Source organism: Ovis canadensis, chromosome 3 (assembly GCF_042477335.2).
Source record: "Ovis canadensis isolate MfBH-ARS-UI-01 breed Bighorn chromosome 3, ARS-UI_OviCan_v2, whole genome shotgun sequence".
Taxonomy (NCBI): Eukaryota; Metazoa; Chordata; class Mammalia; order Artiodactyla; family Bovidae; genus Ovis; species Ovis canadensis.
In genome coordinates, this window is record NC_091247.1 from 170162649 (window position 1) to 170185819 (window position 23171).

A 23171-nucleotide genomic window follows, 5' to 3' on the forward strand; every position below is an offset into this window, starting at 1 on the left:
CTATTTCTGTTGTTTAGGATACTTCTGATATCTTTTAAAATCATTCTGTTGCCCTTGTATTAATGTGTAGTTGTATTATGAGCATTTAAAATTTGATATTCTAAATCACTCATACATCTATTCTAATTTTGTAACTCATAATAAGTGATGTCACTTTTAAATTTGTTTTAAATTAGATGCATCCCTTTTAAGTGAATAGAAACTATATAGCTAATGCGTCTTATTAGTGATTGTGAAGATGCTTCCATTTGTTAGAATTCAGATCATTCTGAAACTCCCATTGATATAGTTATTTCCTGTTTGACGTTTCATTATTTTAATTAGCCTGGAATTCCTGTTTGGACAAATTTATTTTTAATACATGTTTATTGCTGTTGATTTGTTTTATTTGATTATTAGTATTTTAGAGTGAAGTGAAGTCGCTCAGTCATGTCCGACTCTTCGCGACCTATGGACTGTAGCCCACCAGGCTCCTCCGTCCATGGGATTCTCCAGGCAAGAATACTGGAGTGGGTTGCCATTTCCTTCTCCAGGGGATCTTCCCGACCCAGGGATCGAATCCAGGTCTCCCACATTGCAGGCAGAAGCTTTAACCTCTGCACCACCAGGGAAGTCCCATATTAGAGTACTATTAGTAAAATTAGTATTATTATTACATAATGTATCTTCTATATAATTTATGTACATTAAATATTATTACTTTCTTAATTCTCTTAGATCATTAAAGAAAAGACTAGGTCAGAAGTGGAGACAAGTTTAATTATGTGGAAGTATATTTTATAGTTTCACAATAAAAGAAAACACCATGTATGAGTTTGGTTTGACAGAAATTTGATTACTTTGAGATTAGGAAACAGTATTAAATGTCTTTGAGAAGGATAAAATGATGAAATTTTAGGTACAAAGCAATGAAATAATTAGAAGCTGTAGTTAAATATTTAGAAGGATTTCATTCTACTCTGATGAAAACTTGGATTCTTTTGAGAGGAATGTAATCCTCTTTATGGAGTTATTGAAAGCTTGCTTCACTTGCTTACTCATCAGGGTGTAAATGAAGGGGTTCAACAAAGCGGCTACAGCAGTGGCGGGCACTGAGACACCTTAATTTATGGCCACCTCTTCCTTTGCCGAGGGTTTGACATAGATGAAGATACAGCTTCCATAGGTGATGGAAACTACAATCATGTGGGATAAGCAGGTAGAAAAGGCATTTTTCCTGTGTTGGACTGAGGGAAACCTCAGAATTGTCCTAATGATGTATATGTAGGACAGAAATACAGATACTAGGGTGATAATGAGGGCAAATACAGCCACAAGGATAACTATTTGTTCTATTACCCACATATCTGAGCACAAGATCTTTAGGAGGGGACCAGCATTGCAGCTAAAATGATCAATGACATTGGAAATATTCTAGCTGGAGCCTAAGGGGTAGGATGATCATCATCAAACCTGAAACCCAACAGCTGAGGACTAAGAAGGTCCAGACTCTATTGTTCATGATGGTCGTGCAATGTGGGGGTTTACAGATGGCCACATAGTGGTCATGGTACATGGCTGCCAGCAGAAAAAATTCTGATGCTCCAAAGAGAATAACAAAAAAAATTTGACTTGCGCAAGTATTGTAGGTGATGGTATTGTCCCCAGTTGATATACTGTACAGAACCCTAGGAATACAGACAGTGGTAAATGAAACTTCCAAGAAGGAAAAATTTCTGAGGAAGAGGTACATAGGAGTTTTAAGATGGGAGTCTACCAGTGTGAGGGTGATGATCATCAAGTTCCCTGTTACACTCAAGAGGCAAGTGAGAAATAGAAAGATGGAAGCAGAATTTGCAGTTGTGGGTCATTTGTCAGTCCCAGAAGGATGAAAGTTGTTATTGCTGTGTGGTTTTTCACCACTGAGTTTCGAAATCTATCTAATTGACAAGAGAAAATCAAAGAGATTTTATGAGGAGGTTGGTATATGAATTCTGTACCAAAACACTCTGCAATTACAGCCAAACAAACCAGTCTACATTTACTTATCCCTTCACATCAGTCTACATTTCTTTATGCCTTCACATTGGTCTACATTTAGTTAGCCCTTCACATTATAATCAAGATCATCACTGTTCTGACAGTCTTTCTGAATTTACAAGCTTGAGAGAGGATTATTCCTTTAGGATTTATGTTATTATCAAACCAACTCTTTCTAAGATCATTGTTTGTCCCTTGAAATTTACAAATGTTTGTTAATTCGTGACATGGACTAAATTTACAAAATAGTAGTGAAAAAAGATAATACTACTTCTTGTGTATTTAACCTTTTTTTAAATCCAAGACAAACTTTGTATATGGGATGTATCCAGATGATGAAGATGAATTCTCTTCAACTGTTACTTTATAAGGATTCTTTAAAGGGTGAGATGTATCTCTCCTGGAAAACATAGAAGAATGATGACAAAATACAAGCCTGGATCCTGACATTTTCCACTGTCCATTTATTCTTTTCTACTTGTTTTCCTATTCTTAATTCATAGTTGGTTTCAAGCACTACTGTTTTATCTATTGGAGAAGGAAATGGCAACCCACTTGAGCTTGCCTGGAGAATCCCACGGAGCCTGGTGGGCTACTGTTCTTGGGGTTGCAAAGAGTTGGACACAACTGAGCACTCATTTTATCTATAGTGTGAAGTAAGATTGTGCTCTTTGCAGAAGAAATATGCTCATGTGCATTCATGTTATTTTTCAGGTAACTGACTGTGGTTCCTGACACTTTGAAGTGACAACTTTTTTAGTATCATCAAAATTATTCTTCCATGCTGTGCCTGTTTTCATTATGGTTTCAATGCCTTTGAAAAGATATTAGTGTCTTATCTTCTCATCTCATCCCTGCTCAGTTTATCCTTTAAGCTTCTTCAACCTGACCTTCAATTCCAATGACCCCCTGATCTTCTAACACTATAAAATTTTATTACATTTGAAATCAATGGCACATTTTTGCAGCTATTTTACCTGGAATCAATATGTTCTTTAAATTAAATTTCAGTTATTTTTCACATCTAAAAGTACTAACCACTATATGATCATGGCAAGAAACTGGGGACCCGATTAGTCATTTTTCAAAGGGATCCTAAACCATCATTCTCATTTTTCTAATTCTGAATCTCTTTTTTTTAGTGTCTTACACAGTCTCTTCATTCTCTACTCGTCTACGAAATATCACTGTTTCCTAGTATTCTATCTTGAGAGCTCTTCCTTTTTGTCTTCTGTTTGGTATTCTTCTTTCTGCATATTCTCCAAGCACATTTCAGTTAGTAGAATTGATCTGTCCTTTATTTGGTGGATTACAAAGGCCAGGAGTTTTACAAATAAAAATCATTGTTAAGTGTATATCACCAGTTAGATGTTTCACAGACACCTCACAGACTATGAGGAAGAAAGGCTCTCCTCTCTGGATCCAGAGGGACAGGGTCGGTGGCCCACTGGCAGGGATGTTGCAAGATATCACTATGCTGATGAAATTCTGGGTATTCAAAGCTATGATTTTTCAGTAGTCACGTATGGATATGAGAGTTGGACATAAAGAAGGCTGAAAGCCAAAGAATTGATGCTTTTGAACTGTGATGTTGGAGAAGACTCTTGAGAGTTCCTTGGACAGCAAGGAAGTCAAACTAGTCAATACTAAAATAAATCAACACTGAATATTCACTGGATGCTGAAACTGAAGCTCCAATACTTTGGCCGTCTAATGTGAAGAACCGACTCATTGGAAAAGACCTTGATTCTGGGAAAAATTGAAGGCAGGAGAAGGGGCTAACAGAGGGCAAGACGGTTGGATAGCATCACCGACTCAATGGACGTGAGCTTGAGCAAACTCTTAGATAGTGAAGGACAGGAAAGCCTGACATGCTGCAGTTCATGGGGTCACAAAGAGGCGGACACAGTTTAGTAACTGAACAGTAACAATTTGGTAGGTGGGTTATGTTTCCAAAATTGGACATGACTTAGTGACTGGACAACAACAATGCCTTCTGCATATACAAAGATACACTAGTATCCATATGTATTTTTGCACTTATGACACACACAACTTTTTTGTAAATGTCTTGTTATTTCTAGGGTACATGGCTCCTCTGTGAATTTTTAATTTTTTAAATTGTAGCAAATCTCCAAAAGTGTTCCCACTATATTTATTGAAAAAAATGTGCCTATAATTGTCCCATACAGTTCAAAGTCTTGTTGTTCAGGAATCAACTGAACAATATTAGCAGTAAATTAGCGCTGGATTGGTTTCTTTCACACTGATTCTCAATTAGAAGCCAAATATAGAATGGCCTTTCTATTACCCCTAGGTGGTGGGAGTATGGTTGAGTTTTTTAAATACAGTAGAAATCTCAAGAGTTTGGAATCAGACACACTCAAAAAAGAACTCTGACTTATACAGAGATCCACAGCAACATTCAGTAAATTATAAACATCATAGTTATTATTAAGCTTTTACTCATACTGCAAAACAGTTTTCTGCTCCATTTCCACAGCTACTGATCTCATTCTCTCATGAACCAACTGTGACTAAATCACAGCTACACAGTTAATATTACTTCTCTTATTAGAGAACAGAGAACAGGATGTTAATTCTGATTGTCTTCAGTTCAGTTCAGTCATTCAGTCATGTCCCACTCTTTGTCACCCCATGGACTGCAGCCTGCCAGGCTTTCCTATCCATCACCAACTCCCAGAGCTTGCTCAAATTTGCTGGGGTCCAGCCCCGGTGGATCCAGGGAATTCGAAGCGGGGACGGCTTTGGCATGAGAAAAACTTATTTGTTTATTAATATAAGATTAGATTAAGAAACAACAGTGTAGTAGGAAGATTAAGTGGAGAGAAGAGGCGGATTAACTTGGGTTACGTGGAAAACCAATAAAGCTCCAGACAAGGAGCTTACACCGTCTACATTAGGCCACCGGTGCCTATTTGAATATCGGAGAGTGCCCCGCCTTGGGCTCTCTCTCTTACGTATCTTAGAAACCGTAAGTAGACGCAGTGAGCCTCCGTGCCCCAGATGGGAATTCAGCCTGAAATTAGAGTAGAGAGGAGACACAGGGGAAACCAGTCCAGCGACTGGCTCTCCTTCTATTGTCCTTCAAGGCCTTTTACACTTTTGATTATACATAGAGATCAATGGGTAATACAAAATTATGTAGCGTTCGCATCCCAGACTCTTTCTGTATATCTTTTTGTATACAAAAGATCTCAGGTGATTTACATTATCTTCTGGCCAAAAGGCTTGTTAACACTTTCTGGCTCTCTTCCTTAATGAATGTTAATTTCGTTTCCCCTAAGTGTTTTTCTTTAATCTGCATCTCCTTAAAGCGCTAAAGTTACATCTCTATAGAACAAAGGCACAGTGGGTTATAACAAAGAAGGTACTTAACTCAAAGATCTAATGTTGCTAATACCAGGTCTACTACTTGTTTTTCTATATACCAACTATATCTAAAAATAAAGGATATGAAAATTTGGCAGCAAGTATTGGCTCAACAAATGAAACTAATCAGTCCTATTCTAATGTTTTTGACTCTTCGGAAGCCCCTACATTCCTAGGATGTTTTAAGCTTCCTGTGCCTCCTGCTGTCAGGAGGCCTCAAACAATCACATATGCAGCTGTACGAGTCCTGCAGGCAGGCTAGAAAGCCATCAGAGGGGTTTTTGGATTGAAATACTCTTTCAAATGCAGAAGACTAAAGCCCTGAATTGACTTTTTCCAGAGGATGTCAGAAGAGTGGAAAAGCACGCAGATTCTTATTTTTTGGGGGGTGGATGCTCAGGAAATTCCAGGGGAAAACCTGAGGTCTGATTAGCCTTGCCATCAGAGCTCTGCTGCATGACCTTGTCACGGGTGGAATTCCTCACGCTGGCTCCCGGCACAAATTCATGTCCATTGAGTCAGTGATGTCATCCAACCGTCTCATCTTCTGTCATCCCCTTCTCCTGCCTTCAGTCTTCCCCAACATCAGGGACTTTTCCAATGAGTCAGTTCTTCACACCAGGTAGCCAAAGTATTGGAGTTTCAGCTTCAGCATGCCTTCCAATGAATATTCAGGACTGATTTCCTTGAGGATTGACTGGTTTGATCTCCTTGCAGTCCAAGGAACTCTCAAGAGTCTTCTCCAACACCACAGTTCAAAAGCATCAATTCTTTGGTGTTCAGCTTTCTTTATAGTCTAACTCTCACATCCATACATGACTAATGGAAGAACTATGGTTTTAACTATCCGGACCTTTGTCAGCAAAGTAATGTCTCTGCTTTTTGATATCCTGTAGGTTGGTCATAATTTTTCTTCCAAGGAGCAAGGTTTTTTTTTTTTTTTAAATTTCATGGCTACAGTCACCATCTGCATTGATTTTGCAGCCCCCCAAAATAAAGTATCTCACTGTTTCCCCATCTATTTCCCATGAAGTGATGGAACCAGATGCCATGATCTTTCTTTTTAGGATGTTGAGTTTTAGGCAAGCGTTTTCACTGATTGTCTTAATGGCAAAATTTACCTACTTATTTGACCTATTCAGTTCAGTTCAGTCACTCATCCATGTCCAACTCTTTGCGACCCCATGAATCGCAGCATGCCAGGCCTCCCTGTCCATCACCATCTCCCGGAGTTCACTCAGACTCACGTCCATCCAGTCCGTGTTGCCATCCAGCCATCTCATCCTCAGTCGTCCCCTTCTCCTCCTGCCCTCAATCCCTCCCAGCATCAGAGTCTTTTCCAATGAGTCAACTCTTCGCATGAGGTGGCCAAAGTACTGGAGTTTCAGCTTTAGCATCTTTCCTTCCAAAGAAATCCCAGGGTTGATCTCCTTCAGAATGGACTGGTTGGGTCTCCTTGCAGTCTAAGGGACTCTCAAGAGTCTTCTCCAACACCACAGTTCAAAAGCATCAGTTCTTCAGCGCTTAGCCTTCTTCACAGTCCAACTCACATCCATACATGACCATTGGAAAAACTATAGCCTTGACTAGACGGACCTTAGTTGGCAAAGTAATATCTCTGCTTTTGAATATGCTATCTAGGTTGGTCATAACTTTTCTTCCAAGGAGTAAGCGTCTTTTTATTTTATGGCTGCAGTCACCATCTGCAGTGATTTTGGAGCCCCCCAAAATAAAGTCTGACACTGTTTCCACTGTTTCCGCATCTACTTCCCATGAAGTGATGGGACCGGATGCCATGATCTTCATTTTCTGAATGTTGAGCATTAAGCCAACTTTTTCACTCTCCTCTTTCACTTTCATCAAGAGGCTTTTGAATTCCTCTTCACTTTCTGCCATAAGGGTGGTGTCATCTGCATATCTGAGGTTATTGATATTTCTCCTGGCAGTCTTGATTCCAGCTTGTGTTTCTTCCAGTCCAGCGTTTCTCATGATGTACTCTGCATAGAAGTTAAATAAGCAGGGTGACAATATACAGCCTTGTCCTATTTGGAACCAGTCTGTTGTTCCATGTCCAGTTGTAACTGTTGCTTCCTGACCTGCATACAGATTTCTCAAGAGGCAGGTCAATAACGGGTATTTATTTACAATGACAGTTAGGAAAATATGTCCCATCTGAAAAGTCTCTGGGTTCCTGCTGTTTCTCCATCATTGAGTTAAATAGTATGTCCCTGGAGACATCAATTGGTTATATCTACAAGTTTTCACTCCATTGGTTTTAAAATATTTCCTGCAAATGACATGAACCTCTCTGAAAAGACTAAGTCTTCTCTTCCTTTGGACATGTGCCTTATAAAATCCCTTGAGGTACATATGGCAAGGCCAACCTTGCTTTAAATGAATCATCACAGGAAAAGACATTCATGCAGAGAAACTAATGAAAAATTCTAAAAAGTAAAAGTGCAGATCTGGCTCAACTAAGATGAAGACACTAACAAAGCTAATGGCAAACATCATTTAGTGCCACCCTAGCTCTCAAATTCTCAAGATTTTTCTATACATCAATAAGTAATGGAAACTGTTTCTTTTGGTGACTCTTTCACCCTCCAAAGGAGTGGTCTCTTTGCGAGCCTCTCATACCAATCAATAGCTTATACAAGGAGAGTAAAAGAATATTCTTTGTTTTCAAACTGTGAGATTTTTCCTATCTCTTCAATCCTTTTTTTTTGCTGTGTAAGTCCTATTTTGCCTTTGTTAGGTAAGATCAATTTATTCACAGTTTCTCTTTTAAGTGAATAAAACAGTATACTAATAGTCCACAATGCCTTATTCTTTGTCTTGTCCTTGACTGTGGTTTCTCTAATAATTTATTTTGTCTTAACTACTTCAAGACTGCAAAAAGGCTATAATAAGTAGAATAAGCTGTGAAGTAACTAAAATCTGTTATCCCTGAAGTCATCTTTTTCTCATAATTCTCCTTCTGAATGCACACCACCCCAAAATTGTTAGTGAAATACTCTCCTCAACCTTGCTTTATCCTCTGCAGTGCCTCATAAACAGCAAAAAGTGTATCTCTCTGCTGAGTCATCAAATTACTGTCTGTTGAGTAAGTTAGATATTAAGGGCTTCCCAGGTGGCTCCAGTGGTAAAGAACCCGCCTGACAGTTCAGAAGATATAAGAGACTAGGGTTCGATCCCTAGGTTGGAAAGATCCCCTGTAGAAGGGCCTGGCAACCCACTGCAGTATTCTTGCCTGGAAACTCTCCAAGAACAGAGGAGCCTGGCAGACTACAGTCCATAGGGTCTCCTAGAGTCTGACACAACTAAAGCAACTAAGCATGCACAAAATAGATGCTGAGGAAAAATTAAAATATTTTTGCTTAAATTTTCATTATAAAATACAATCTAGAATTTAGATTTATAATTTAGAAAATGTTGATATTTTAAGCAGTGTAATAGTCTTTTGGGGTATAAATTCCAGGGATTTGAAAGGTATGTTTCTGTATATTCTTGAATTAAACTGCATAGGTGCCAACTTATCAGTGTAAAAATATAGCCCTGGTTATGACCTGAATTTTACAAAGGACTATTGGATATTTCATAGTATGTCTGCTGCAAGTTTCCATATTACAAACTGAAACAAGTTTAAACACATCATACAAGAAAATAACAACACATATTTCTTACTCTTATCTCTCAAAAGAGAAAGTAGTTCTCCTAGCTCCCTTATGGTACTTATTCATTTGACAATTTTTCCTGGCTTCAGCTGGCAGCTCCCTACTCTGTTTGCCTGTGTGTGATAAGGGAAATGCCCCTCTGCACTGGTCTCACAGGATCTTCACCCTACATTTTCTCTCTGGTCATCTTTGGAGGGTCTTCAATATTGCATCTTCCATTTTCATATCAGATAGAGACTTTCATTAGAGACTCTCTTATTTTAAACTTTGGAAACACTTTCCTTTGGACTCTGTCATGAGGCAAGGAGGACCAGAAGTAAGGGAGGAGAACAAAAGGAACTTCTTTGGGATGTGGAAGAACTATGAAGGTTTTAAGCAGGGAGCTGGCTTTCCTAGTCCAACATTAAGGATATTTACAGTCTTCTGCTCAATCTTCTGGAGGTTCTTTGGGATCATCTGAATGAATAAAGTAAATAATCCTCAGTAACCTAGGTTCTGACATCACTAACGAACATTTTGCTTAATGAACTTTGGCAAAGCAAGAAAACCAGGCAGCAGCAGGGACACTGTCTTTTGAGAGGGTAGATGGAACAATAGCATCAAACAGAGGACAGGTTCCCATTTTACTAATAGAAAAACAAACGGACAAACAGATTTAATCCCCTACTACATTTCCTAAAAATATGAGGTTTTAATAGTTAACCTATTTTGCTTTCATTTGGGATTTTCCATAACATCTTATGAACTTTTTGATCAATCTAATCTAATCTAGTTTTATTTATTATTAGGATTTATGTTATTGGAGACTATATTATAGGGTTTGGCTATTAAAATGTCAAAAACTATTCAAATTTTTGGTCTAGGACATAGAAGAGGTTAAAAGAGTGCATTTGATTAAACTTTATAAAAGTTATGATTTTATATGTAGAACTTCATATAAGAAGAAATCATACTGAGAAAGTACTATTATGTAACTACACACGGATTTAGTCCTAGGTATTTTATTATTCTATTTTTATCCCCTTTACTATTCTTTTTTTTTGTTAATGTATATATGTGATATAGCTAACCAGTATTTTTGCAATTAGTAAAGGCCATGATCTTAATAAGTATATCTTATAACAAGTTATATTTTTGCTCTAAGATTCTTCAAAAACAAGTAACCACATTAGGAATAAATTATAGTTTCTTTGTATGGATTTGCCAATGGAATTTACCTTACCATAGAGTTGTATTATTGAACAGCTTTAAAGAGAAACTTTCTTTTTAATGAAATCTATCATGCATGAAAAACAGTGTACAGTCATAGAGGTATCCACTCTACACGTTAAGAAACAGAACATTCCCTGTACCTTAGAAACCTCCTGTTTGCCCTCTGTAATCACATCCTTCTCAACTGCTGCCTGTTGAGTTAATTGACCACTTAGTTACTGTTTGCACTCTTCTTCAACCTGCTCTGTGCTGGAGGAGGCTGACCCATGAGGACTAGGCACAAGCTCCTTTTTCCAGTGGACTTGACTTTGTTTAACCATTGAGAGCCCCTTGTAATATCATTGTCAAGTCTTACATCAAGATTATACTGCTTTCATTTTTTGAAATTTGTACATACTCTTTTAGTTATGCCTGGAAAGTTCTGTGTAGAACTGGTATTATTATTATTTTTTGTATGCATTTGCTAAATACTTTGTAGAAACCATTAGATTCTGGATTGTTTAATGAGTTGTAATAACTATACAAGTATTCAAATTTTATAATTTTCTGTACCAGTTATATTTTATAGAACAATACTATTTACAAACTTATTGGAAAAATTATAATTATCCCACTTTCATGTCTATATTTATGTGCAGTGATATGCTATTTCTCAATACAATCCTTGGATTTCTCTTTTTTTCCCTAAACACTCAAAAAAGATTTAATTATCTCAGTAGTCCACTTATTTTCTTTTGCCTTGCTGTCCTTCATTTTCTGCTTAGTCTCTATTTTCTTTTTCTATAATTTCTGCTTTATTCTTTACTACTTTTTTCTTTGAAGTTTAGTTAAGTTTAATGTCTTGCCTATTTCCTTTGCATTAATGCTGAGATAATTGGTTTCAAGATTGTATTAATTTTTTTTTCTAATGGAATTTGGACTCCACATATGCTGTTAGTCACCACTTTTTCTGTATCTTACAAATTTGATACTCTGTAACTTTATATGACAGAGGAGCCTGGCAGGCTAGACGATGGTGTCTGTAAAAAGTTGGACAGAAATCACTTCCTTTGTCTTTCTAGTTCTTCCATTGTTTGTTGTTGTTTAGTCACTAAGTGGTGTCCAACTCTTTTTGACTCGATGGACTGTAGCCCGTCAGATTCCTCTGTCCATAGGATTTCCCAGGCAAGAATATTGGAGTGGGTTTCCATTTCCTTCTCCAGGGGATTGTCCAGACCCAGGGATCAAACGTGTGTCTCTTGAGTCTCCTGTATTGGCAGGTGGATTCTTTATCACTGTGCCACCTGGAAAGCCCATGAGATGTGCATAGGTTGCTAATGCTGGCAGTTTCAGACTTGCATGTGGAAACGATGGTTTGTAAGAGCAATCTTCATATCTGGTGTTATCACTAGGATAATTATCTCAGGTAATTTTCATAGCGAAGATGGTACTTTTCTTGTTTTCATGTTTCTTTAATTAACATTATTTGACACATAAATTTTGATATTTGCTTGTATATCAGATATTCCTATATTCCATAAATTTGTTCCAAGTTCTTTTAAAGAAAAAATTAAGGCAGTGGATATATATATATATTCTTATATATTCACATAAATAAATAAAAACATACACAAGTAAATATATATACAATGTAAGTACATGTGTATGTTGTTGTTTAGTTGCTAAGTCGTATTTAACTCTTTGTGACTCCATGAACACACCATGAAGCCCACCAGGCTTCCCTGTCCTGTGCTGTCTCACCAAGTTTATTCGAACTCATGTCACTGAGACAGAGATGCCATTCAAGCATCTCATCCTCTGTCACCCCCTTCACCTCTTGCCCTCAATTTTCCCCAGCATCAGGGTCTCTTCCAAAGAGTTGGCTCTTTGTATCAGGAGGTTAAATTATTGGAGCTTCAGCTTTAGCACCAGTCTTTTCAATGAATATTCAGGGTTGATTTCCTTTAAGATTAACTGGTTTGATCTCCTTGCTTTGCAAAGGACTCTCAAGAGTCTTCTCCAGCACCACAGTTCAAAAGCATATATTCTTTGGCACTCAGTCTTCATTATCATCCAGCTCTCACATCCAAACATGACTGCTGGAAAAATCATAGTTTTGACTGTACAGACCTTTGTTGGCAAACTGATATCTCTGCTTTTTAATACACTGTCTAGGTTTGTCACAGATTTCCTTCCAAGGAGTAAGCATCACTTCATTTTGTGGCCTCGGTCATCATCCACATTGCGTAGGTACATGATTTTATACATTTATATGATTTAATACACTTAAATGATCCTTTTATACATTTATAGCTAAAAAGACTAGTGCCATATGCTGTTTGAATAAATTAGGCTGTGATAAATATCATCACAATGAATATTATTGGAAGTACCTACATTAATAGAAGACTAGCTTCAGCCATTTCCTTACGTTATATCATAGGGAAATGCTATGGATCATTCCATAATGATTTTGTGCTTATATATATATATATAGAGAATTGTATTTTAAGAGCAAAACCAATACAGTATTGTAAAGTAAAATAAAGTAAAAATAAAAATTAAAAAAAAAAGAATATTGGATCCAAAACACCATAAACAATTATATTTCTGAGAATCAACAAAAGAAGACAGAAGAGATAAAACAATTATTTATTGTTTCTCTGGTAAAAGTTGCTGTGTGTTTCAGGTATAAATTTTCATGAAATCAATGGTTTGGAGGACAATATCTTTCTCATAATACCCTTAAATGCTTGTTTCACCTGCTGGTTCCGTAAGGTATAAATAAATGGGTTCAGCATAGGAGCCAAGGAGGCATCAAGTATAGCAACCCCCTTTGTCAAAGCAATCCTTTCTTTCGCTGAGGTTTTCACATACGTGAAGATGCAGCTTCCATAGAGGGATTGAGACAACATCATATTGGAGAAGAAGACTGAAAAAGCCTTTTTCATTTGTTGAGCAGAGATTCTCAGAATTGATCTGAGGATATAGAAGTAGGAGAGGACATGAGCTCAAGGTGGACATGAGCGTCAGCACAGCTAAAACAAAACTCAAGAGCTCTAGTGTGCTGGTGTCTGTGCAGGAGAGTTCCAATAAAGGAAAGGAATCACATGTGAAGTGGTAAATGACATTAGAGTCACAGAAATCCAGCTGCAGCCCCAAGGTCAGTGGTGGAAAGATCACTAAGAATCCAGCCAGCTAAGAGCCGCCTACAAGCTGGTAGCAGATCTTGTTACTCATGATGGTCATATAATGCAGAGGTTTGCAGATAGTCATGTAACGATCATAGGACATAGATGCCAGGAGAAAAAACTCTTGAACTGAATAGAATCAAGAAAAATAGCTGAGCTACACAAATGTTATAGGAGATAGATTTGTCTCCAGGTAGAATGCTCATCAAAAATCCAGGGATACAGACAGAAGTAAATGAGATTTCTAAGAAGGAGACATTCTTGAGGAAAAAATACATGGGAGTCTTCAGATGAGAATCCAGCAGTGTAAGAATGATGATAGTCAGATTTCCACAAACACTCAGCACATATGTGAGAAATGAAGAAAATCACAGCTTGTATTTCTATATTATCAGTCAGACCCAGTAGGATTAAATCTGTCACTGATGATCTGTTTCTCACTTCTGGCTATTGATTTTTGGCAAATCTTGTGGCATAATCAAGACAGACAACAGTAAATGGGTTAGACAAGCATAAATATTAACATCTTCTTTTTAAAGTCATAATTGTGTCTTCACCAAAATTATGTACATTCTTCATTTCTTCCAGTTTCATTATTCATCTTAGATTTGTGTCTTTTGTTTAATATAAGTCTTATTACTCTGCATAATGTCCTTTGATTTCTTGCTACATGTTCACTCTGCTTTCATTTACCATAATTGCTACTTGGGAAATCTAGTGATTGAACATGAGCTCTTCTCATGCTTCACTGTTGAGCTAACATGGAGAGAACCTTACTCTTTTGTTATTTAAGCTTTTTAGGATAAAAAGTACTAACTGATGATGGCAATAATTGGTCAACCCAAATCTAATTAATATAGGTCAGTGACATTCTGATTGCTCTCTGAGAAAATAGCCAATCATACACTTACTTATTCATATATTTCCCATTTCTTCTAAAAATTAGAGTATAAGTCATTCTAATGCTGTATTTAGAACATTTATGTATACTAAAATGGTTCATATAAATAACATAAAATATTTTGTAACCAAATACTAATATCATTTTCACATATATTAATGAGGCCTCTGAACACCCAAATTTCTTTTTGCATTACTTAACATGAAAATTTAAGTTCACGTTTTTACTTATTGGTTCCAGGCATATGTGTAAGTCACTTCAATCATGTCTGACTCTTCACAACCCTATGGACTGTAGGCCACCTGGCTCCTCTATCCGTGGGATTATCCAGATAAGAATACTGGAGTGAGTTGCCATGCTCTCCTCCAGGGGATCTTCACAACCCAGGGATCAAATCCACGTCTCCTGCGACTCCTGCATTGCAGGTGGATACTTCACTGCTGAGCCACCGGGGAAGCCCTCATGGTTTCATAATGCCTAATAATTCCTTTTGAAAATCTACCAAATAATGGTATAAAGCAACATGTTCACAAAGTATGCTAATGATCTCTAAGAATGATTCACAAGTGAATTTAGATGAGAAATGCACAAATACTTTACAGGTATCTAAGTGACTTAGCAGCAGCAGCAGCAGACCTATTGTGGACACCAACACCAAGAGTATCCACATGTCCTTCTAAAGTATAAGTGTAATTTAAGGAAAGCAACCTATGCTGCACATATTTCTGCTAATTGCCATTGAAAGTGCTAAAATCTAGAAATCATCATTTAAACTTCTCAACTATTTAGATTGTTGATTTTAACTTTAATATTAATATGCATATATATTTATGTGTATTCTTATGTATTCATATATATGAGAGATACAGGCATCAGAGAATCAATGCTATATAACGTATAAAAGCTGAAAACATATGAAAATAAATTGTGAATACTTACATAAAAATTGATCATAAATCACCATTTAAGGTTCTCAACTATTTAATTATCAATATGCTATTACATTAATATGTATGTATATTTATGTGTATACATATATATTCATGTGTATGAGAGACAGGCAGCAATCAATGTTATATAAGATATAAAAGCTGAGCATCCTATGAAAATAAGTTGAGAATATTTATTGTCAAATGCTTGATGGTTAATTATTTAAAGTGATATATTTGATTCTCTTAAATCAGAAGTGATCAATCATAGATATATTTCCTTCCCTCCAACAGAGCTATAAATCCCTCTAAAATACCTTTTTATCCCATCTCCAAATACCTAATGAGATATTTCCCACATATTTTTTCCCAACATTGTCCAAAAACCTGGAATCTTGAAATATTTTACCTGTCATATTGACATAAATCTCTAAATGAAAGTTTACTGCTATTAATGCTGCAAATTTGAGAATATTTCTTTAATAGGCTTCTCTGATATTTTGAGGTAGGTGGGCATATCCATTTATTTTCCTTTGAAAAGGAGTCAGCTTAGCACCTTTAATGTGCTTTGCTACATATAACTTCATAAATATTCCTTGAGACAAATTTTTAATGACTTTTGGGGTAAACAGCAATAGGGCACTAATGAATAATGTACAAGATCTGCTTTGGCAATCATGTTTTAATTGGTTGATCATGGGACCTATGGTGCAAGGGAAGTTTGAGGAATTCATGCAGCTGGATGTTAGCCAATATTGGAGGAGAACTGAGGCTAAGCAAACCAACACGCTCTGATTTTTATTTTCATATGATCTAAGCATGATTCTTAAATGGTGTGCAGAAACCTGTTTAATGTGAAAAATAAGGTACAGAACGATTAAAGAAGAACAACAGGTTCCATGGGCTGTGAAACATTAAAATTACGAGGACTTTTTAAGATAGAGCATTGTAGCAAATATTTCTTTAGAATGAATTTGTCTTTCAATACTTGAGCAAAGTCACTAAAATTAGAAGCACATCAGATTTCACTTTTACTTATTTCTTCTGACTTCTGAGTATGAAATCCAAGACACATTTATATAAAGAATATATATATGTAATGTATATCAAAACTGTTCTTTATGGGGTCACAAAGAGTTGGACAGTATTGAGTGACTAAGCACACACATACATAGCTATTCTTTCCAGGTGAGCACATTAAGTGCAGTTTATCCCACTGTGACCAAATTCAGTGTTATCACACACACACAGTGAGCTATCTGGAGAATGGCCACCTAATGTCAACAGTAGAAATAATATCTGGGCTGTGGGATTTTGGATCATTTTAATTGTGTGGTTTTGTGTGCTTTTTTTCTATCAATATAGAACTATCAATCTCCCCCCCCCCAAAAGAAATATGCATTAGTGTAATATCTTCTTAATGAACATATTATATAAGTAAAATCTATTCAATAACTTTTTTTACAATCAATAATAACATTTTAGTACTAGAAGTCTAATCAATGTTATTAAAATACATCACAATGACAATGTCAAATATAACATGAATAAAAACATCACAACGTGTATCTTTATCTTTCCACTTCAAAGAACTTGTTTTGCCTTCATGTGATCTTACTTTTAAGAAAATCTACTTGAAGTGTATATTTATTTTGAAATATTTACCTTCACTGGTAAGTGTTCTTAACAAATACACATTGTCGATACATCTTTAAACACATTCTAATTTTGGAAATTTTCCCTTGACACTTAGTAATATATTATTAGTTCCCTTGTCACAAAGTAATATTTAAGCATTCAAAGTGAGCATATGCATTTATAATAGTTACATAGTTGAATACCATTTTGATGTTCAGTTGCTCAGTTTTGTTGGTCTATGTGACCCCAGTGACTGCAGCATGCCAGGTTTCCTTGTCCTTCACCATCTCCTGGAGCTTGCTCAAGCTCCATAATCAACCAAATTATTACTTTGGGGTATTATGCATGATCAAAAATTTCTAAAATTAAATCATGTATTAGAATAAGTCACACACATACTTTTTATATAATTGTTCTATTTCATTTTGAATGTAGATTCTACAAATGAAATTACTTTTCCTTCTTAAAATTTTCTTTTTTTTTTCTGGATTTAGATTTTTTATTTTTTAAATTTTAAAATCTTTAATTCTTACACGCATTCCCAAACATGAACCCCCCTCCCACCTCCCTCCCCATAACATCTTTCTGGGTCATCCCCATGCACCAGCCCCAAGCATGCTGCATCCTGCGTCAGACATAGACTGGCGATTCAATTCACATGATAGTATACATGTTAGAATGTCATTCTCCCAAATCATCCCACCCTCTCCCTCTCCCTCTGAGTCCAAAAGTCCGTTATACACATCTGTGTCTCTTTCCCTGTCTTCATACATATTCCTATACAACTGTTTGTATTTATCTCATATGTTTATAAGAATGGCTATTTTACCATAAGCTCAGTGCTACAGGATAATTTAAACTAATATCAATGTTGTAAAGAAAAAAATGTCTGGGTGTTTGTCTCTGAATGGATATTCTATTTTGGTAATATATTATTGATTTCATGATTTTAATTAAGGTCATTTACCCTTCAGTGTGATGTTTACCAAGTCATGTCTTCATGATGAAATTTGAATATGAGATATAAGGCCCCATGTACTTGGTAGAAGTGGCTTATTCATACTGATAGGGCTCATTATTGTAAAATAGAATTTTATGGTAATATGAAAATCTGAAAAATTGGTAAAAAGAGGTACACAAAAAAGAGAAATATCACAAACATTTAGTTTTAAGGGGTAAACTGAGAAATAAAGCACTAAATAAGGGAAGAGAGAAGAAATAAATGTAGTTCTTCAATAAAAATCAAGACATTGAGAAGTTGGATAAATTTGTGCCCATCACTGATTAGTCAGAGCTGGTTTTTAGGGGAAGAGGAACCTCATCATATATCTGCTTGTCTGGTTTAAAGCAAACCATAGCAGCAAAAATACAAGAAAAAAGCAATGATATTCATTTTATATACTAATCTGTTTTCTAAAGTACTGTTTCATTAGTATATACTTGCTAAGAATGTGTTCACCTCTACATGAAAATTTAAGCACTGAAAACTTTTTTAAAAAATTAAATTATTTTTATTTATTTTTGACTGTGCTGGGTCTTTGTTGCTGACTGTGGGTTTTTCTCTAGTTGGGGCAAGCAGGGAATACTCTTTGTTGCAGTGTCCCGGCTTCTTACGGCAGTGTTTTCTCTTGTTGCAGAGCATGGGCCTTAGGCGTGGGAGTTTCAGTAGTTACTGCCCCCGGGCTCAGTAGTTGTGGCACAGGCGCTTAGTGGCCCCAGGGCAAGTGGGATCTTCCTGAACCAGGGATCAAACCTGTGTCCTCTGCATTGACAGGTGGATTTTTAAACAATGGAACACGAGGGAAGTCCGTGAAACCTTTTTAAAGGCGATTCTTTCACAATGGGTTTTACTACATGATCTTTTGACTCTGATTAGTAAGATTGCAAGTCTGATGAAGCATGACATTTGGACAAGGCAAAGGGCCAATTCTTTCCTTTCATAAATCTATCTGGTCTATGCTATCCTTTTAAGGTGGCTCAGACAGTAAAGCATCTGTCTACAATGTGGGAGACCTGGGTTTGATCCCTGGTTAGGGAAGTACCCTGGAGAAGGAAATATCAACCCACTCCAGTATTCTTGCCTAGAAAATCCCATGGACGGAGGAGCCTGGTGTCCATGGGTTCGTAAAGAGTCGAACATGACTGAGCAACTTCACAACAATCCTTTTAAGAGTATCTGTAAGTGGCTATTACCTTAGGAAGTGCTTCTATCTCTGGAAGTAGACATGTTTTCCATACAACCAAACTGGCAAAATGAAGTTGGCTGAAATAAAATTGAGTGGTTACTCCAAAACTACTTCTCATTGTCAAGCAGGATTTTCTGCCATCTCCACCTACATCTCAGTTGACAATGTGACCCAGACTATGTGACTGAAATTAATCACTATAACAATAATAATAATAAATGTTAACATTATTGCACCATTACTCAATTACTAGCAGTTTTAGATGCTTAAACTATATGTAACATAAGAAATCTATTAAACAGAATTACTGACTTTCTTTTGCATGTGAAAATTTTGCAACCAAGAGAATTTAAGCTACAAACGACAAAACTAGAGGCAAATCTAGACAACTTAATTCTAGCATATATATATATATATATATATATATATATATATATATATATATAAGCAGCATCCTATGGCTATGAAACATAGTTCATGGTCAGGGATCAAAGAGATGATTTTTTAATTGACATCTACTCAGAGGGGTATCAATAAGCTTCTTCCAACTGATACTTCTATTGAACTGAGTGGCAGGAAGTCTTGCTTTTTATCATGAAGTGAAAAGGATGAACTGAAGTCTACAAGGAACTGTACTATCTCTTATGTGATGAAGAACAATTTATTCTGGAAGAAGGAAACAAAATTAAACCAAATGAAGATAGATTAAAATCTTTAACAGAGAAAAAGGGAAACATTTGAGAGAAATTATGAGCAATAAATAGTCATGGGATAAGCGAATCTGTCTTTCCAGCTTCTGAGTTAAGCAGAATTTTCTGGGATCCTACAAATCTTCCTGAGTTTTTTGTTCTATATCTTATTTCCCTCTTAACTTCATTTTACTTTTAATGTTTATTTGGCAAGCAATATAATCTCACATAATATATTGGTCAAATCTTATAAAAGTTTATTAGAGATACCAATAGAGAAAAAATACTATTAGCTAGTATTTGTATGTGTGAAGTAAGATTCTCATAATGGAAAATATTTCCAAGCCAAATACTGCCATCTCTGTATATAACTACCTTCTAAAAATCTGTTTATATGATATTGCAATTTCTTAAGTATTAGCTCTATAAAAGTTCTGTATTCAAGAAATTTTTATTAAAGAAATAGTTTCTGCATTATTTTTCTTATCTAAATTCTCATACAATGAATTGCTAAAAACAAATATAAATGTAGAAAAGTATTTTTCCATTACTAATCTGTTGTCCTGATGACAAATACATAGAATATTTTAAAATTTTTATGTAGAATGTAAGTAAATTGTAACTTAAATTTCGTGCTCATTGCCTAACTCCTATATTACTTAGTTATTTGTACACCTTTACGACTGAGTTTCCTCTATTTCACTTGATGAAAACCATTAAAAGTATAGTATGTGTAAATATATATAGAGAGACATATATATGATTATATACACATAGAACACATATATACATATTTGCATGCTTCTAGAGACATGAGTATGTACTTTTGAATTTAGACATATATGAATTAATAGTAATTTTATTCTGCTCAAGTATTTTAGGTGATGTTTAATGTCATGCATGTTATTTGAAATTAATAAATGGAGCTTCTCATGTAGCACTAGTGATAAAAAGCTTGCCTGCCAATGCAGGAGTTTTAAGAGATGTGGGTTCAAACCCTGGGTTACGAAGATCTCCTGGAGGATGGCATGACAACCCTCTCCAGTATTCTTTCTGGAGAATCACCTGGACAGAGAAGCCTGGCGGGCTACAGTTTGCTGGGACGCAAAGAGTCTGACATGAATGAAGTGACTTCGCACTCACACACATGTTAATATATGAAGGGCCTTTAGTTCTAAATTTAAGCTTATAATATGAAATTGCATAAGAACATTCCGAAATGATACTGTGCTAAAGTTTATACGAGGAAGATTTACAATAAGAATATTAAATTCAAAATAGCCTAAACAATACTGTTTCTATAAAGAAATAGAATAAGGTAGAATATATGTTAGAAAAGATATTATTCATTGGTTCTATAGTTAAAATTGTATTTGTTTTAGTTAAAATTTAAGTCAGGTCAATGTTTTGAGAATAGCATCTTTCTTACAACATCCTTAACCGCTTGTTTTACTTGCTGGTTCCGTAAGGTATAAATAAACGGATTGAGCATAGGAGCCACAGAGGTATTGAGCATAGCTACTCCCTTTGTCAAAGCAACCCCTTCCTTTGCTGAGGTTTTCACATACATGAAGATGCAACTTCCATAAGAGATTGAGACAACAATCATATGGGAGGAGCAGGTTGAAAAGGCCTTTTTTCTTTGTTGAGCACAAGGGATTCTCAGGATTGTTCTGAGAATGTAGGAGTAGGAGAGGATTACTAACATCAAGGTAGACATGAGCGTCATCACAGCTAAAACAAAGCTCATGAGTTCTAGTGTGCTGGTGTCTGTGCAGGAGATTTGCAGTAAAGGAGCAGAATCACAGGTGAAGTGGTCAATGATATTGGAGTCACAGAAATCCAGCTTCAACCCTATGGTCAGTGGAGGAAAGATCACCAAGAATCCAGCCAGCCAAGAGCCGCCTACAAGCTGGTAGCAGATCTTGTTACTCATGATGGTTGTATAATGCAGAGGTTTGCATATAGCCACATAACGATCGTAGGACACAGATGCCAGGAGAAAAAACTCTGTTGAACCAAGAAGGATAAAGAAAAAGAGCTGAGCTGCACAAGCATTATAGGAAATAGATTTGTCTCCAGTTAGAATGCTCATCAAAAATCTAGGATTACAGACAGAAGTAAATGAGATTTCTAAGAAGGAGAAATTCCTGAGGAAAAAATACATGGGCGTCTTCAGATGGGAATCCAGCAGTGTAAGAATGATGATAGTCAGATTTCCACAAACACTCAGCACATATGTGAGAAACAAAAAGAAAAAAATCACAGCTTGTATTTTGGGATCATCAGTCAGACCTAGAAGGATGAACTCTGTCACTGATGTTCTGTTTCTCATTTCTGGTGGCTGATTTTTGACAAATCTTACTGGCAGATACAAGACAGTAATAAATTGATTAGATAAGCATAAATGTCTGCACCTGTTTTTCAAGTAATAATTTTATTTTCACAAAAAGTTTCTGGACTTTTATATTCACTTTCCCAATTTTATTATACATCTTAGGAGTGTTTCTTTTGTTTAATATTAGTCTCATCTGTAGGATGTAATGTCCTCTGATCCTTACCTCATGTCTATTGTGTCTTCATTTATTACTCTTGTTACCTGGAAAATCTAGTGATTGAACATGAACTCTTCTCATGCTTCATTGTTAAGCTAAAATAAAGAGGAAATTATGTTCTCAATTTGTCTTTTCCAGGCATTAAAACTCTGACTGATAATGGAAATCAGCGATCAGTCTAAACTTAATTAATATTTCATAGGGAAAATTCTAAATGTTCTTTTGGAGAAGTAGTGAATACTACCTCTGTTATTTATTACCCTTTTTAAAAAATACAAATACCAAGTCACTATAATGTATTATAGACTTTTATTTATATCAAACTATGGTTTATATAATATTATCCATATTTTAAAACCCAGTAGTCCATTCAATTTCCAGAAGTTAGAATCTCTTAACTCTTACCTTTATTCTTGATTTCTTAAAAATATGACTTTACATGATATGCAATTAATGCAGTGACTTTTAATAGACTGTTTAAAAATTTCTAATAAAATAAGTTTTACAGATTGAGTTAATAGCTTAAACAATATATTTACAAATATGTTAATGAAGAACAGAAATACTCATATAAAATTAAAATATGAAATATGCAAACACTTTGTATATGTCATTTAGAACTATCTTGGACATCCAGGCCAAGAATATGTATCAAGTTTTTGTAAAGTGTGATTATACCAAAATTAAGGAAAATGTGGTGTGTTCTACACATTGCTGTTAATGATAGAAATCACCATTTCAAATATCTTTATATTTCAGTTTATTGGTTTACCTATTGAATATATATGTAAGATAATATATTGTA

At 35.7% G+C, this 23171-nt stretch overlaps 1 protein-coding gene and 2 pseudogenes across 1 annotated transcript; all 3 read right to left on the minus strand.

The window, feature by feature from the left end:
• Positions 1-954: 954 nt before the first annotated feature.
• LOC138436365 (olfactory receptor 6C2-like) lies at positions 955-10618 on the minus strand (annotated as a pseudogene).
• Positions 10619-12976: 2358 nt separating this feature from the next.
• LOC138436367 (olfactory receptor 6C76-like) lies at positions 12977-15714 on the minus strand (annotated as a pseudogene).
• A 5496-nt stretch (positions 15715-21210) lies between these two features.
• LOC138438274 (olfactory receptor 6C76) lies at positions 21211-22146 on the minus strand. The gene has a single exon (XM_069586447.1). The coding sequence runs from the start codon at positions 22144-22146 to the stop codon at positions 21211-21213; it is 936 nt and encodes a 311-aa protein (XP_069442548.1).
• Positions 22147-23171: the final 1025 nt, after the last annotated feature.